At 40.6% G+C, this 13,830-nt stretch overlaps 1 protein-coding gene across 1 annotated transcript in view; it reads right to left on the bottom strand.

Annotated features, from left to right (window-relative positions):
• Positions 1 to 12,426, bottom strand: part of LOC109931287 (F-box/LRR-repeat protein 3-like) — a 17,140-nt gene extending 4,714 nt beyond the window's left edge. Inside the window, exons 1-3 of the mRNA XM_020530612.2 lie at positions 12,058 to 12,426; positions 7,530 to 7,652; positions 7,254 to 7,425 (exon numbers count right to left, since the gene is read on the bottom strand). Coding sequence (XP_020386201.1) covers positions 7,254 to 7,425; positions 7,530 to 7,652; positions 12,058 to 12,426 — 664 coding nt within the window. The remainder of the gene's footprint in view (positions 1 to 7,253; positions 7,426 to 7,529; positions 7,653 to 12,057) is intronic.
• Positions 12,427 to 13,830: the final 1,404 nt, after the last annotated feature.

The following is a 13,830-nucleotide window of genomic DNA, read 5'->3' on the forward strand; positions in this document are numbered from 1 at the left end:
GGTATTTAGTATTATGTATAAATTCTTCCCCAAACAAAATATTTTAAAATGTATCGCTAACATTCTGAAAAACGTGATCATGTAAATGTAGACAGTCTTAACTGCAAAATACACAAACTTAGCACTTTCTCTAACAAATTCAGGAATGAACAACACCCTTCATTTTTCAAAAGTAAAATTTCATTACTAATTCAAAGGCTCACCAGCACATCCTATATAGTTCAAGAAGCATTTAAAAAAAAAAACCACAAACAGACAGCAAAGATAGAAATAATTCCTTCCCCGATCCCAACTCCCACTAACATTCCCAAATCCAAACTGCCAAAGGCTCCTCATGAGATTTTCTCTACTGCTCTATTTTCCAGGGCTACTTTTCCATTCTCACTAATTTTTTTTAAATATGTGACTGCATCACTGAATAACAATGACTTCTGCATTTATGTTGATAGGAGGTACTCGGATTTGCATTCAAGCAGGATTAGAAGAATACATCAATAATTATTTACCCACCATTAAATGTAAAACCACAACACACAAGGAATTAATTTCTTTGCTAATAACTCTTACCTTCTACACACAAAAAGCTATCCCCTAAACAAGTTCTACAGACAGCTGAACTCACAGCTAATGTGTTTCTATCACTGACATTTTGTGCCATAGGAGGCCATTCAGCTCACTGCGTCTTCACCAGCTCTTCAAATGCGTATCATTACCTACTGTCAATATCTTGCTTTTACTCCATGCCCTTACATTATTTCTCTCCAAATAATTAGCCAATGCACTCTTGAATGCTTCAATTAAACCTCCTTCCATCACAGTTTCAGGCAATGCATTCTGTACCTAATACTCACTTTTGCAAATCACTTCAAATCTGTACCCTCGTTCCTTGATTCTTTTAAGAGTGGAAATATTTTCTCCCTACCTACTTTATCCAGCTTGCTTATGATTTTGAAAATTTCACAGAAGTCTTAGAATCATAGAATCCTTAGTGTGGAAGCTGGCCATTTGGCCCATTGAGTCCACACAGACCCTTTGAAGAACATCCGACCAGGCCCATCCCCCTACCCAATTGCCGTAACCCTGCTTTTCTCATGGCTATTCCATCCATTCCTGGACACTGGGCAATTTAGCATGGCCACTCGACCTAACCTGTACTTCTTTGGACTGTGGGAGGAAACCAGAGCACCTGGAGGACACCCAAGCAGAAACGGGGAGAATGTGCAAACTCCACACAGACAGTTGCCCAAGGGTGGGATTGAACCAGGTCCCTGGTGCTGTGAGGCAGTAGTGCTAACCACTGAGCCACTATGTCACCGGATTTCCTCTTAGCGTTTTTCTCTCCGAGAAGAGTGGTCTCAGCTTTTTCAATTGATCTTCATAACTGAAGTTTCTCATTCATGCACACAAAGCTGAAAGACTTTAATCAGGCTGTTACTGCCTTACTGTATCTCAAACTTAAATCGAAGACTCAGCTCTAACAATTTGCAGCATTTATTACAATAGCATCCACTGCATTGTTCCCCCCATTTGGTAACTCTTGAACAGCTACAGCCTTAAGCTAGCAATTCCACATACATTTGCAAATAATTCATTACCTCAGTGATTTCAAGTCTGCCTGACCTCTAGTTATCAGAGCGGACCTTTAGTGGCAGGTTTAGATTTTTTCTGTCGCCTTTGTGTTGCTTTCAACACGCCCAATGCACACACCCCTCACCCCACCTCTTGCCTCAGATGCAAACCAGCATCTCAGACTTTTGCTTCCCTAGACATACAACTCAGGCTTCTCTTTCCCCGGTCTCAGATTCACCATTTACTTTTTATTTGTTTTTTTCACGCTTAGTAGTGAGTGACAGTGTGACTGAAGAGAAAAACTGCTTATGATTGAAGAAGCAGATTGAACAGTCTGATTGTTCCAGGTAAAAGTGTCACTCTTCTAGAATAGGTGACCTGTCATCAAATTTCCTAGACACTCTTAGAAGAGAATTTGCCACTGCCTCCATGTATTTTGAGCACTGGTCTGGAGGGTGGGGGAACAGGGGGAGAAATCTGATTTGGTGAAGGGTAGGTAAGGTTGCGTAATGTGTTTCTAGTTTATTGTCTGTTATTGGCAAGGTTCACAATGGCAGAAGAACTTGACACTGTGAAATGCTCATCCTGCAATATGTGGGAAATTAGGGACATTTCCAGTGTCCAAGGTGACCACGTATGCAGAAACTGTGTTCAGCTACAGCTCCTGATTGACCAAATGGACAGGCTAGAGCTGTGGAAGAACTCACTATGGAGAATCCGTGATGCTGAGGATGTCGTGGATAACATGTTTAGTGAGCTGGTCACACCACAAGTATGTGGCACCAGGTTGGCTCTGCTGCAGAGCAGAAAAAAAACTGGACAGCTTTAGTGATAGGGGACTTGATTGTAAGGGGAAGTGACAGGCAGTCCTGTGGCTGCAAACAAGACTACTGAATTGTATAGTGCCTCCCTGGTGCCAGGTCAGGTACTTCTGAGAGCAGCTGCTGGTCATTTTGAAGAGAGAGGGTGAACAGTCAGCAGTTGTGGTACATGTCAGTACTAATGCCATGTATAAAAATGAAAAAAAAAGGGGTCCTACAACAGGATTTCAGATACTTAGGTAGTAGATTAAAAAGGAGGACTACTGAGGTTGTAATCTCCGGGTTACCCCCAGTGCCATGTGCTATTGAGTATAGGAATAGCAAGATAGGTCAGTTGAACATGTTGCTAAAGCGATGTTTAGGAGGGAGGGCTTTAGATTTTTCGATCATTGGGACAATTTATGGAATCCTGTACAAGTTGGACTGGTAGCATCTGAACCATAATACCCTTGCTGGAAGGTTTGCTCATGCTTATGGGAATGCTTTAAACTAACCTGTCAGAGGGATGGGGCAGACAATAGATGTTGAATCGGGAGCAATGTTCAGTGAGACATAGAAGGAATACTAGGACAAGGCTAGTCTAGCAGGGGGAGAAGACATGGGCATGATAACGCACGTGGGAGGACCCGAAAGCTAAACTGTATCTGTTCTAATGCAAGGAGACTAACTGGTAAGGCAGGTGAACTTAGAAATAAAAGAGAGTTGATCACTTTGCTGGGAATATACTACAGGCCACCTAAGAGTCAAAAAGGGAGACAGAAGAGCAGATAAATAGGCAAATCACAGAGACATGTGACAGGAATAGGGTCATAGTTGTAGGGGGCTTCAACTTTACTAACATTAACTGGGGTTACCATGGCGTGAAAGAATTAGACTGGGTGGAATTTTAAAATGCTTCCAGGGGAGCTTTCTGTGCCAGTATAGAGATGGTCCTACTAGAGATGGGGCAGTGCTAGACCTAATCCTAGGGAACTAAACCAGTTAAGTGGGTGAAGTGTCAATGGGCTAACATTTTGGGGATAGTGAATATAACTTTGAAACTTGAAAAGTTATTATGGGAAGGCATAAGCTTAGCGCGTACGTTAAGAGTCCTAATTGGGGAAAGGTCAATTTCAATATCATTAGACAGAATATGGCAAACACAGCAGGAGCAGCTACTTGCAGGTAAGTCTATATTTGGAAATTAGGAGTCTTTTACAAATACTATACTGAGAGTTCAGGGCCAGTGCATTCCTCTAACAGGAAGGGCAAGGGTAGCAAGTCCAGGGAAATTCAGAGTTTGATTAAGAAAACAAAAGGAAGCATTTGTTAAGTTCAGAGGAGGCTCTTCAGGAGTATAGAGATTGTAGAATGCGATTCCCTACTCCCAATTCTTCCGCCTCTGCCGCATCTGCTCCCAAGATGGGGTGTTCCATTCCCAAACATCCCTGATGTCCTCTTATTTCAAGGACTGCAACTTCTCCCTTTCAGTGGTCGAAAATGCTATCGACTGCATCTCTTGCATTTCCTGCACCCCTGCCCTCACATTCCCTCCCTGCAACAAAAACAAAGACAGAATTCCCCTTGTCCTCACGTATCACCCCACTAAACTCCGGATTCAACGTATCATTCTCCGTCACTTCTGCCACCTGCAATTTGACCCCATAACCAAAGGATATATTTCCCTCCCCACCCCAATCTGCCTTCCGTAGGGACTGCTCTCTCTGCGACTCCCTCGTCTGCTCCACACTCCCTACTAGCCCCACCACCTTTCCCTGCAACCACAGGAAGTGCTACATCTGCCCCTACACCTCCCACCTCACCTCCATCCAAGGACCCAAAAAAACCTTTCACATCAGACGGATGTTCAGTTGCACATCAGCTAATGTGGTCTACCGCATCCACTGCTCCCGCTGTGGCCTCCTCGACATCAGGGAGACCAAGCAGAGGTTCGGAGACCATTGCGTAGTGCATCTGCGCTCTGTTCATGACAAACGATAATACCTTCCGGTCACCAACCATTTTAACACCCCCTCCCACGCCCTGGGCGACATGTCCATCCGGGGCCTCCTCCAGAGTCACAATGACCCACCCAAAAACTGGAGGAGCAGCACCTCTTATTCTGCCTTGGGAACCTACAACCCAATGGTATCAATATGAACTTGACTAGTTTCAAAAGCTCCCCACCCCTGGCCTCATCCAATGACCTCCTTCTCATCCCCATCTCCTTGACCTGTCCGTCTTTTCTCCCACCTATTTGCTCCTCCCACCTCACTGATCAATCCCCACCCCTGCCTACCTGCATCACCTATCACCATCCCACCTACCTTCCCCAGCCCCACCCCTCCTCTATTTATTTCAGAGCTCTCTTCCCCCTCCCCCATTTCTGAAGAAGGGGCCAGACCTGAAATGTCAGCTTTCCTGCTCGGCCTGCTGTGTTCATCCAGCTCCACACTGTGTTATCTCTGACTCTAGCAGCGGCAGTTCTTATTATCTCCTAAAGATTGTAGGGGCCTGCTTAAAAAAGTCACATTTGGAGGGCAAAGAAGGAACATAAAATACCTTTGGCAGATAGATTAAAGGAGAACCCCAAGGCATTTTATGAGTATATTAATAACAAGAGGATTACTAGGAAGAGTGGGGTCTAATAGAGACCAAAGGGGCATTCTGAGTGTGGAGCCAGAGGACATGGGTGACATCTTAAATGAATATTCCTCATCTGCATTCGCAAGGGACAAGAAATGTTGTAGCTGGAGGTTTCAGCTGAGGTGGTGAGGTTCTAAAGCATGTTAAAATTAATAAAAGGAGGTAGCACTAAATGTTTTAACAGGCGTTAAAGTACATAAATCCTCAGGGTCTGATGTGCCATATCCCAGGCTGCTATGGGAGGCAAAGGAGGAGATTGCTGGGGCTCTGGTGGAAATATTCAATACTTTGCTGGCCACAGGTGAAGTGCCAGATAGCTAATGTGGTTCTTTTATTCAAGGAGGGCAGTAGGATTAGGCCAGGTAATTAGAGACCAGTTAGTCTGACTTCAGTGGTAGGGAAATCATTGGAAAACATTTTGAGGGATAGGATTAATCAATAATTGGAAGGCAGGGATTGATCAAGGGTAGTCAGCACAGATTTGTTGCAGGAGATCTGTCTGACTAACTGAGTTTTTCAAAAAGATGACTGAATATAGTAATGAGGGTAGTGCAGTTAATGTGGTTTACATGAACTTCACCAACACCTTTGACAAGAATAGTTGTGGAAGGCTGGTCCAAAAAGGTAACAGCCCATGGAATTCAAGACAAATTGGCAAAGTGGATCCAAAACTGGCTTATAAAGTGGAAACAAAGGGCAATCATAAGATGTATTTTTTGTGATCAGAAGCCTGTGACCAGCAGTGTACCACAAGATCAGCGCTAGGATCCTTGCTGTTTGTTTATGAACATTAATGATTTGGATGTGAACATACAAGATATAATTTGTGAATTTGCAGATGACATGAAAATTGGTGGTGCTGTTGATAATGAGGAGGATGGTCTCAGGATATGGTCTGATATTGATCAGCTGGTAAATTGGCTGGAGGGATTTAATCCCGTTAAGTGTGAGATGACGCATTTTGGGAGGTCTAACAAGGGAAGGACATACACAATGAATGGTAGGTCCCTTGGGAGTACTGAGGAACAGCAGGACCTTGTTTTAAAAGTCCACAGATTGCTGAAGGCATCAGCACAGGTAGAAAGGATGGTGAAGATGGCATATGTGATGATTGCTTTCTTTAGCTGGTGCATAGAATATAGGAAAAAGGAAGTCTTATTGCAACTTTAATTAGCATTGACTAGGCCATAGATGGAAACTGTGTGTAGTTTTGGTCACCAGACTATTGAATGGATGTGTTTGCACCACTGAAGGTGCAGAGGAGATTCACCAGGAGGTTGCCTGGTTTAGAAAGTCTCAGTTATGAGGAAAGAATGGAAAGGCTGGCTTTCTTTTCCTGAAGCAGAGGAGACTCATGGAGGATCTGATTGAGGTATGCAAAATTGAGTGTCATGGATCAGGTAGATTGTGAGAATCTTTTCCCCATGGCAGATGTTTCTAAGACTGGAAGTTCAAGGTGAGGAGTAAATTGTTTAGAGGAGATCTGAGGAAAAACTTTTTCATCAACAGGATAGTAGAAATATGGAATATGCTGCCTGTCAGAGCAGTGGAGGCAGGTACTCTTGCAACATTTAAGAAGCATCTGGACAAGCACTTAAAACACAAGGACATAGTTAGCTATGCGCCAAGTGCAGGTAAGTTGGATTAATATTGTTTGGTATTTGTTGGTCTGCTTCTTCACTGCATCGTTCTATGACTATGACTCTTTAGGATCATTTTTGTTGGACTACAAAGGTACACTGATAATGAAAATCTCCCTTTTCTTAAAATAACTGCACAAAATTCATTAAGGCAATCTAAAAATCAAAATCACTAGATAAAAACAAATCGTATTTGAGTTCATTCACAAGATTCCAAAGCTGCCTTAATCAAACTACACTTTTGCAGACTGTTTGAGGAACTCAAACAGCTGTAGAGTGCTATCAATAATTTAAGACATGAGATATTCTTGCTATCCTTAGGGTTGCAGAATCATGTGTAACCTGCATGATGTAACATTTTTGGAATGATTTATTATGTTCAGTGTATGAGCCTTTCCAAATATTCAGTGAAAATTAAGTGACCTGATGTAGTAATGTTCCACTAAAGTGGAGTTGACAGAAAATCCATAGGATCATTTGTATTGACTTCCAATATCAATAGTCTGTAGTAGACATATATTAGTCTCATAACTTCAGTACTCCTACTGGGAGTTATTGGTAAATTGTAATCTTAAATTATCAGCAATCTTGGATTTACCTGCAGGTGAGACATGAGGACAACTGCTCATTTTCAACAATTTCAGAGTGTCACTGTTATTTGCCACCAAAACCTTAAGAGATGGATCATCCACTGGTGTGTCATCAATCTTGATCGATGACAGTGATTTTGAGTTCACAAACACCACAGTCAGGGCTGACACAAAACGCGACTGTAAACACAAAGCAAAAGCTGTTTAATTTCAGTTGTTAAAACAAAAAAAATTGTTCCTCCACAACGGCGCAGCAAGATCTGAAAACAAAATTAAAAAGCTACCTTTGACAAGTTCATGAAACTAGGTCTTGCTGTAGAGATCAGCCCCAAGGTCTTTATGGAACAGTTGACCAATTGTGAAAGAATATCACAGGCTGCTTCTGCAGACTCAGTACTACTGTCAACCTGGAAAAATAAGAAAGCAGATTTAAAAGACAAAAAAACTGAGCTGAACATTGCAATGAACTCCATAATTTGGAGTAAAACTAGATATATGTTGCAGAAAATCATTAAAAGAGTGACAAGAACATTAAAAGAAAAGTTTTGAGGAAAGGTCACTGGACCCAAAACGTTAACTCGGATTTCTCTTCACAGATGCTGCCAGACCTGCTGAGCTTTTCCAGTAACTGATGTGTTTTAACAAAAACAGAAATCTGGACAGTATTCAAGATTTTGTTAGGATTGGTTATTAGATTAACTGGATGCATTGTCTGACCCTTGTGGTGTCTTGATCTTACATAAATAACCATGGAAACATAATTAAAATATTGAGGCATAATGATTGAGATTAGTTTCACACTTTATATATAATTTGTCTGAAGAAACTGCATATTGCCTTACAGACTCTTCAGACAATTGTTTTTATGTAGCTCAATGTTACCTTTCACATAGATGCACTGACTGTGCATCAGCTAATCTGAATTGTTCAGAAAGCACTGAATTTCAATCCTGCCCAACACTGACAACTGTAACAACTTTCCCTTATATAGCACCAAATTGTAGCAAGTGCGCCCCATGGCACTTCATATTAGCAAAGAATTTTAATAATTAATCACAAGAATTACTAGCATAGGTTACAAAAAGCTTGATCAAAGAGATAGGTTTTAAAGAAGCATCATAATGGACAATGGTGATGAGATTTAGGGAAGCTATTCTAGTAACTTTGGCCTACGCACTGAAAGATACAGCTGTCAATGATGAAATTATTTTGTTTTTCTTCATTTATGGGATATGGGAAAATCAATGGATTTATTGCCCATCCCTAATTAGCCTTGAGAAAGTCAGGGTAAGCTAGTTTCTTGAACCACAGCAGTCCATTTGGCAAATGTGCACCCACAGTGCTGCTGGGGACGAAGTTCCAGGAATTTGACCTAGCCAGACTGAATGAGCAGTGACATTTTTTCAAGGCAGAATGGTGAGTGGCCATGCGTTTGGAAGATGTTGTCTAAGGAATGGTGAATTTCTGCAGTCTATCTTGTAGATGGTTTACACTGTTGCTACTGAGCATCAGTAGTGTAGGCAGTTCATGTCTGTGGATGTGGTGTCAATCAAGTGGGCTGCTTTGTCCTTCTTGGAGCACAGTATTGTGTGCATTTCTGATCACCACACTAAAGGAAGAATGTGGAGGCTTTAGAGAAAGTGCTTAGGAGGTTTACAAGGTTGTTGCATGGATTGGAGTGTATTGGCTATAAAAGGAGAGGTTGGACAAACTTCAATTATTTTCAAGTTGATAGGGTTGTTAAGAAGGCATATGGAGTGTTGGCTTTTATTGGCAGGGGAATTGAGTTTTAAGACTGCAAGGTTATGCTGCAGCTCTATAAAACCCTGGTTAGACCACACTTGGAATATTGTGTTCAGTTCTGGTCGCCCCATTACAGGAAGGACGTGGAAGCTTTAGAGAGGGTGCAGAGGAGATTTACCAGGATGCTGCCTGGACTGGAGGGCAGGTCTTATGAGGAAAGGTTGAGGGAGCTAGGGCTTTTCTCATTGGAGCAAAGAAGGATGAGAGGTGACTTGATAGAGGTGTACAAGATGATGAGAGGCATAGATAGGGTGGATAGTCAGAGAATTTGCTTCAGTGAACAGCTTTCCTGCTTCTTCCTTATGGGCCCCATTCTATCCTTCGCTAATGTTTTAGTATTTCCATGTTTGAAGGACATTTTATGATCTGTTTTAGCGCATCCATTCCTCATGTTTTCTCTTAGCCTTCCTTAGTTCAGCCTTAGCATCTATCCTACATTTGAGATACTCTTCCTAATTTCTGTTGCTGTTGTTATTCTAGTATGCATCTTATGCTTTCTTTTTCTCCCTTGTCTTTTAATCAATATCCTGTCCTCACTGCCCCAAACTCTGCCCTCAACCCTTCACCTTTTTCCAAAACTTTGAAACTTTACTTTCCACTACACCAATTTCTATATTCAAAAGACTGTCATTTCTATCAGTTCCAGCAGGGTATCATCAATAAACACACCTCCCCCTCCCTTCCATGACACCTTGGTCCACTCTTCCATCATTCTTAGCACGTCCCCACCACCCACACCCAGACCCCCTATCCACCCTCCCATGCAACTGTAGAAAGTCTGACACCTGACTTTTCATCTCCTTCCAGCTGCTTGCCATTTCAATAAACCAACTTGCCCCCATGTTGGCATTTCCATCCTAGGTTTGCTGTAATATTGCAACAAAGCTCAGTGCAAGCTGGAGGAACAACACCTCATTTACCAGTTAGGCATCTAACAGTCTTCAGGACACAATGTTAAGTTCCACAACTTCACAGCATGACCTCTGTCCGCTATTTTAAATCACAACTCCACCCTCGCTATGTCTTGTTTGCTTCCAGTGTAGTGGACCCATTTTCTCATTTTCATTCCTATCATTTACACCTGTTTTAAACTTCTAACACTCCTTTATCAACATTAGCAGTCCCTTTGTCTTTTGTTTTGGGCACCTTCACCCATTGTTCCACTTGTTCATCATCCCTCTATCAACAGCATAAAATCAGCATTTTCCACCCCTTTCAGTTCTGAAAAAGTGTCATATCAGATTCAGAACATTAACTAACTGATTTTCTCTCCACAGATACAACCTGAACTGTTGTGATTCTCCTGCATTTTCTGCATGCACAGTATTTTGCTTTTAATTCATGCCACTGAATGTACTTTTGCTATGGTTCCTTAATGTTACACTCTCTTAAATAAAGGCCTTGGCAACAAGGGCAACCCCCATTATCTCTCCTCTGGAATTCTGTCCTTTTGTCCATGTTTGAACCAAGGTGTTAATTAGGTCAGACTCAGAGTGGTCTTGTCAGAACCCCAAATGAGTGTCAATAGCAGATTATTGCTGAACAATTGCTGCTTGATACTCCATACCTTCCATTATTTTACTGATGGTCAAAAGTGGACTAATGGAGCAATAATTGGCTAGGTTGGGTTTATTCTGTGTTTTGGGGACAGGACATAGCTGGGAAATTTTCCCTAGTGTTGGGCTGATGCCAGTATTGTTGCCATTATGGAACAGCTTGGTGAGTGAACAGTAACTTCCATAGCAAACGTCTTCAGTACTACTTCCAGAATTTGGGAGGAAGATTTGCAATATCCAGTGCCTCTAGCTGTTCCTTGATATCATGTGGTGTGAATCGATTAGTTAAAGAGTGGAACTGTGATGCTGGGGACTTCTGGAGAAAGTGGAGATGGATCCTCCTATTGCACTTCTGGCTGAATACTGTTGCAAATGCTTCAGCCTTATCATTTTCAATGATATGTTGGGCTTGCTCATTAGTGTAGGCCTGATATTTGTAGAGATTTCCCCTCTCATGAGCTGATTAATTGTCCACTAGCATTCATGACTTGATGTACAGGATTGCAGAGCTTAGATCTGCTGCCTTAGTTATAGAATTGCTTAGCCCTATCACTTACTGTTTATTGCCGTTTGTTTATGCCGTTAATCCGGTGTTTAACTTCACCAGACTGACATCCCATTCAAGATAGTTGACACCATCCAAGTAAAAACAGCTCTGTTGGCAAGCGCCCCATTCAGGATTTCAAGCAATTGCCAACATCACATGACAGAAGTGTGTACCAGTAATTTGTCAAGGCTTCTTCAAAGCACCTTCTGAATCTGCAACCTCAGCTACTAAGAAGAGTGTTGTGTTCAGTTCCAGTCACCACACTTGAAGTATGCAAAGGTCCTTGAAAAGGTGCAGAGGAGAATTACCAGAATACTTTCAGAAACAAAGAGATATTAGTGGATAAATATATTAACAAGTAAATTCCCGAGCGACCTCCTATGATAGGAATTCCACATGAGGGCATAATATCAAAACAGATTCCATGCAACAGTTGTTGAAATATGGCATTTTCTCCTAGTCTGCAAAGGCTCAACTGAAAATTACTTTCATTCCTGAAGTGTGTAAACACAGTATATGTTCAGATACACATCGCTGAAAGTCTGTACACTCATTGTAGATAACTACATTTATAACTTCAGTTTCTATCTCATACTACTGACCCAATTATTTAGCAAAATTAAGCAGAAAGCTTAATTAAACTCTCATTCATATTCTTGTATGTTTTGTCTCAGCAAATTAATTTATTAATATGCAATTATTTAGTTTGGTCTTTTATTTTCTTTGCCCAATAGATTTTTTTAAAAATCAGTTCCTCCTTTAAAGAAACATCTATCTGCATTTTTCTTCATTCCTACTTTAGACAGTGGATTTGGAGCTTTTACTGTGGCTATCTGTCAAGTTGCCGAATTTTGCAACTTCTTGTTATAATTTTTTTTTAAATAGGAGTTAGAAATTTTATTTTACCTTAAAGCTAACGTACTGCAGATGATCTGCATGCTTTTTTATTATCTGTTGGATCAGATCTGGGTGGGTTGATTTCAGATAGGATGTGGCTGGCTGGCTCAGTTCAAACTCAAATCGTCGCCACAGCTCAGGCATGTGAAAGACTTCATTCCACGTTCTACATACTGATGATGCGTAAGCCCGATCCACCAATGGTAGGTACTGAAAAATGTGCAGGATCACATCGTAGTGTAGATTTCCCCAATCTACATGACGTGCACTCAAAGTCTCACTGGTTGGAGTCAAGCTGGTCTTTCGTCTCTTTTTTCCTTTATCAGCATCTGGAGGAGGCTGGGTCTCAACTTTTTCGTTTACTCTATTTTGCTTCATTCTGAAAAAGAGAAAAGCTAATATTATTTAACTTCCTCAATGGAAAGTGCTCACATTCAACTATGGTTAGGAAATGTTGGATACAGATGACTAGCTTTGAACCTAGCAGTGTATTTAAACAAAAATCAGACTAGTCTGTGGAATTATGTAGTTTCATAAGATAAAGATGGGATGTGACATCAAGTTTATCATCAGCAAAGCTATTGGTTAACAGGTAGCATCAAAGTATTTTAAAATTTGAGTGTCTTGTCTCCTATCAGATATTACATAAAAAAAAAGGTTTGATTTTACATGGAAAATTGAGAAGTGGAATTAATTATTCTCAATATTGCAAGAAGCTAAAAATACTTTCAATGATGAGTCAATATTTAATAAATGCATATTTCTTGATTGACAGTTTACTTTTTCACAGACAATATTGGATCAACAATGTGAAGATTAAAAATGAAAGCATTTGAAATATTTGAATAAGTACAAGTTTTCACCAGCATTATTTGGTTCACATTGACATTTTGAATTAATACTGTATTTAAAAATGCAAAGATCAAGTTGAGCAAATTACAACTAAAGTGTGGGTTGGATGCACAAATAAAAACCAGAAACATGCACGTACAAGAAAAAAAACTGTCTGATGATGAACTTTATCTTTACATCTGCAGATAACATTCATTCAGCTACAGTAATGCCAGGAAACAATGCAAAACTAATTACTGTGCTGCTTGAAGACAGCAATTATTCTATTCTTGAAACTAATGCATGTTTCCACAGTTCCAAAGTTCACACTTTTAAACCATGCATTGAAGGAAATCGGCAGCAACATCAAACGATAAATCCTGGAATATGTTAAACATTGGTTTTTCTCTCACTCAAGATTAACACCTATTTTAGAAATTTACATTATTAGTTTAACAAGGAGTACATTCAAGATGGGAAAGTTTCCAGATGCTTAGGGATGTGTTCCATAGTAAAAATGATTTGCACAGAATCAATGTCTTATTATGCCCCAAAACGTTGTACAGTCAGTGCAGCATTTTAATAAATGAAACCCTGTTGTTATAGGCAATTGGTAATTTGAGAACAAATTTCCACAAATGACAAAAAAAATTAACATATATGGTCATCGGTTCAGGGAGAAGGTCCACTGTCAACTTCTTTAAGCAAATAGAGATTGGAAATAAATGCTGCTTCCACCATACCTTTCACATTCCAAAAACAAATAACTTTGAAACTTCAGATTGTAGTCTCTTATTTCAGGTCGACATTTTGGCCTGGTTATCAAAAGAATTCCTTGTTCTTCTCTAAGAAGCCCATTCAAGCATGCAAGGGCACAGTTTTACATCTCATACAAAGACTTCAAAGATATGTTTAGCCATTGTTTTGCCATTCACCATCATTACTTCAGAG

Source organism: Rhincodon typus, chromosome 12, assembly GCF_021869965.1.
Source record: "Rhincodon typus isolate 14 chromosome 12, sRhiTyp1.1, whole genome shotgun sequence".
In the NCBI taxonomy this organism is placed as follows: domain Eukaryota; kingdom Metazoa; phylum Chordata; class Chondrichthyes; order Orectolobiformes; family Rhincodontidae; genus Rhincodon; species Rhincodon typus.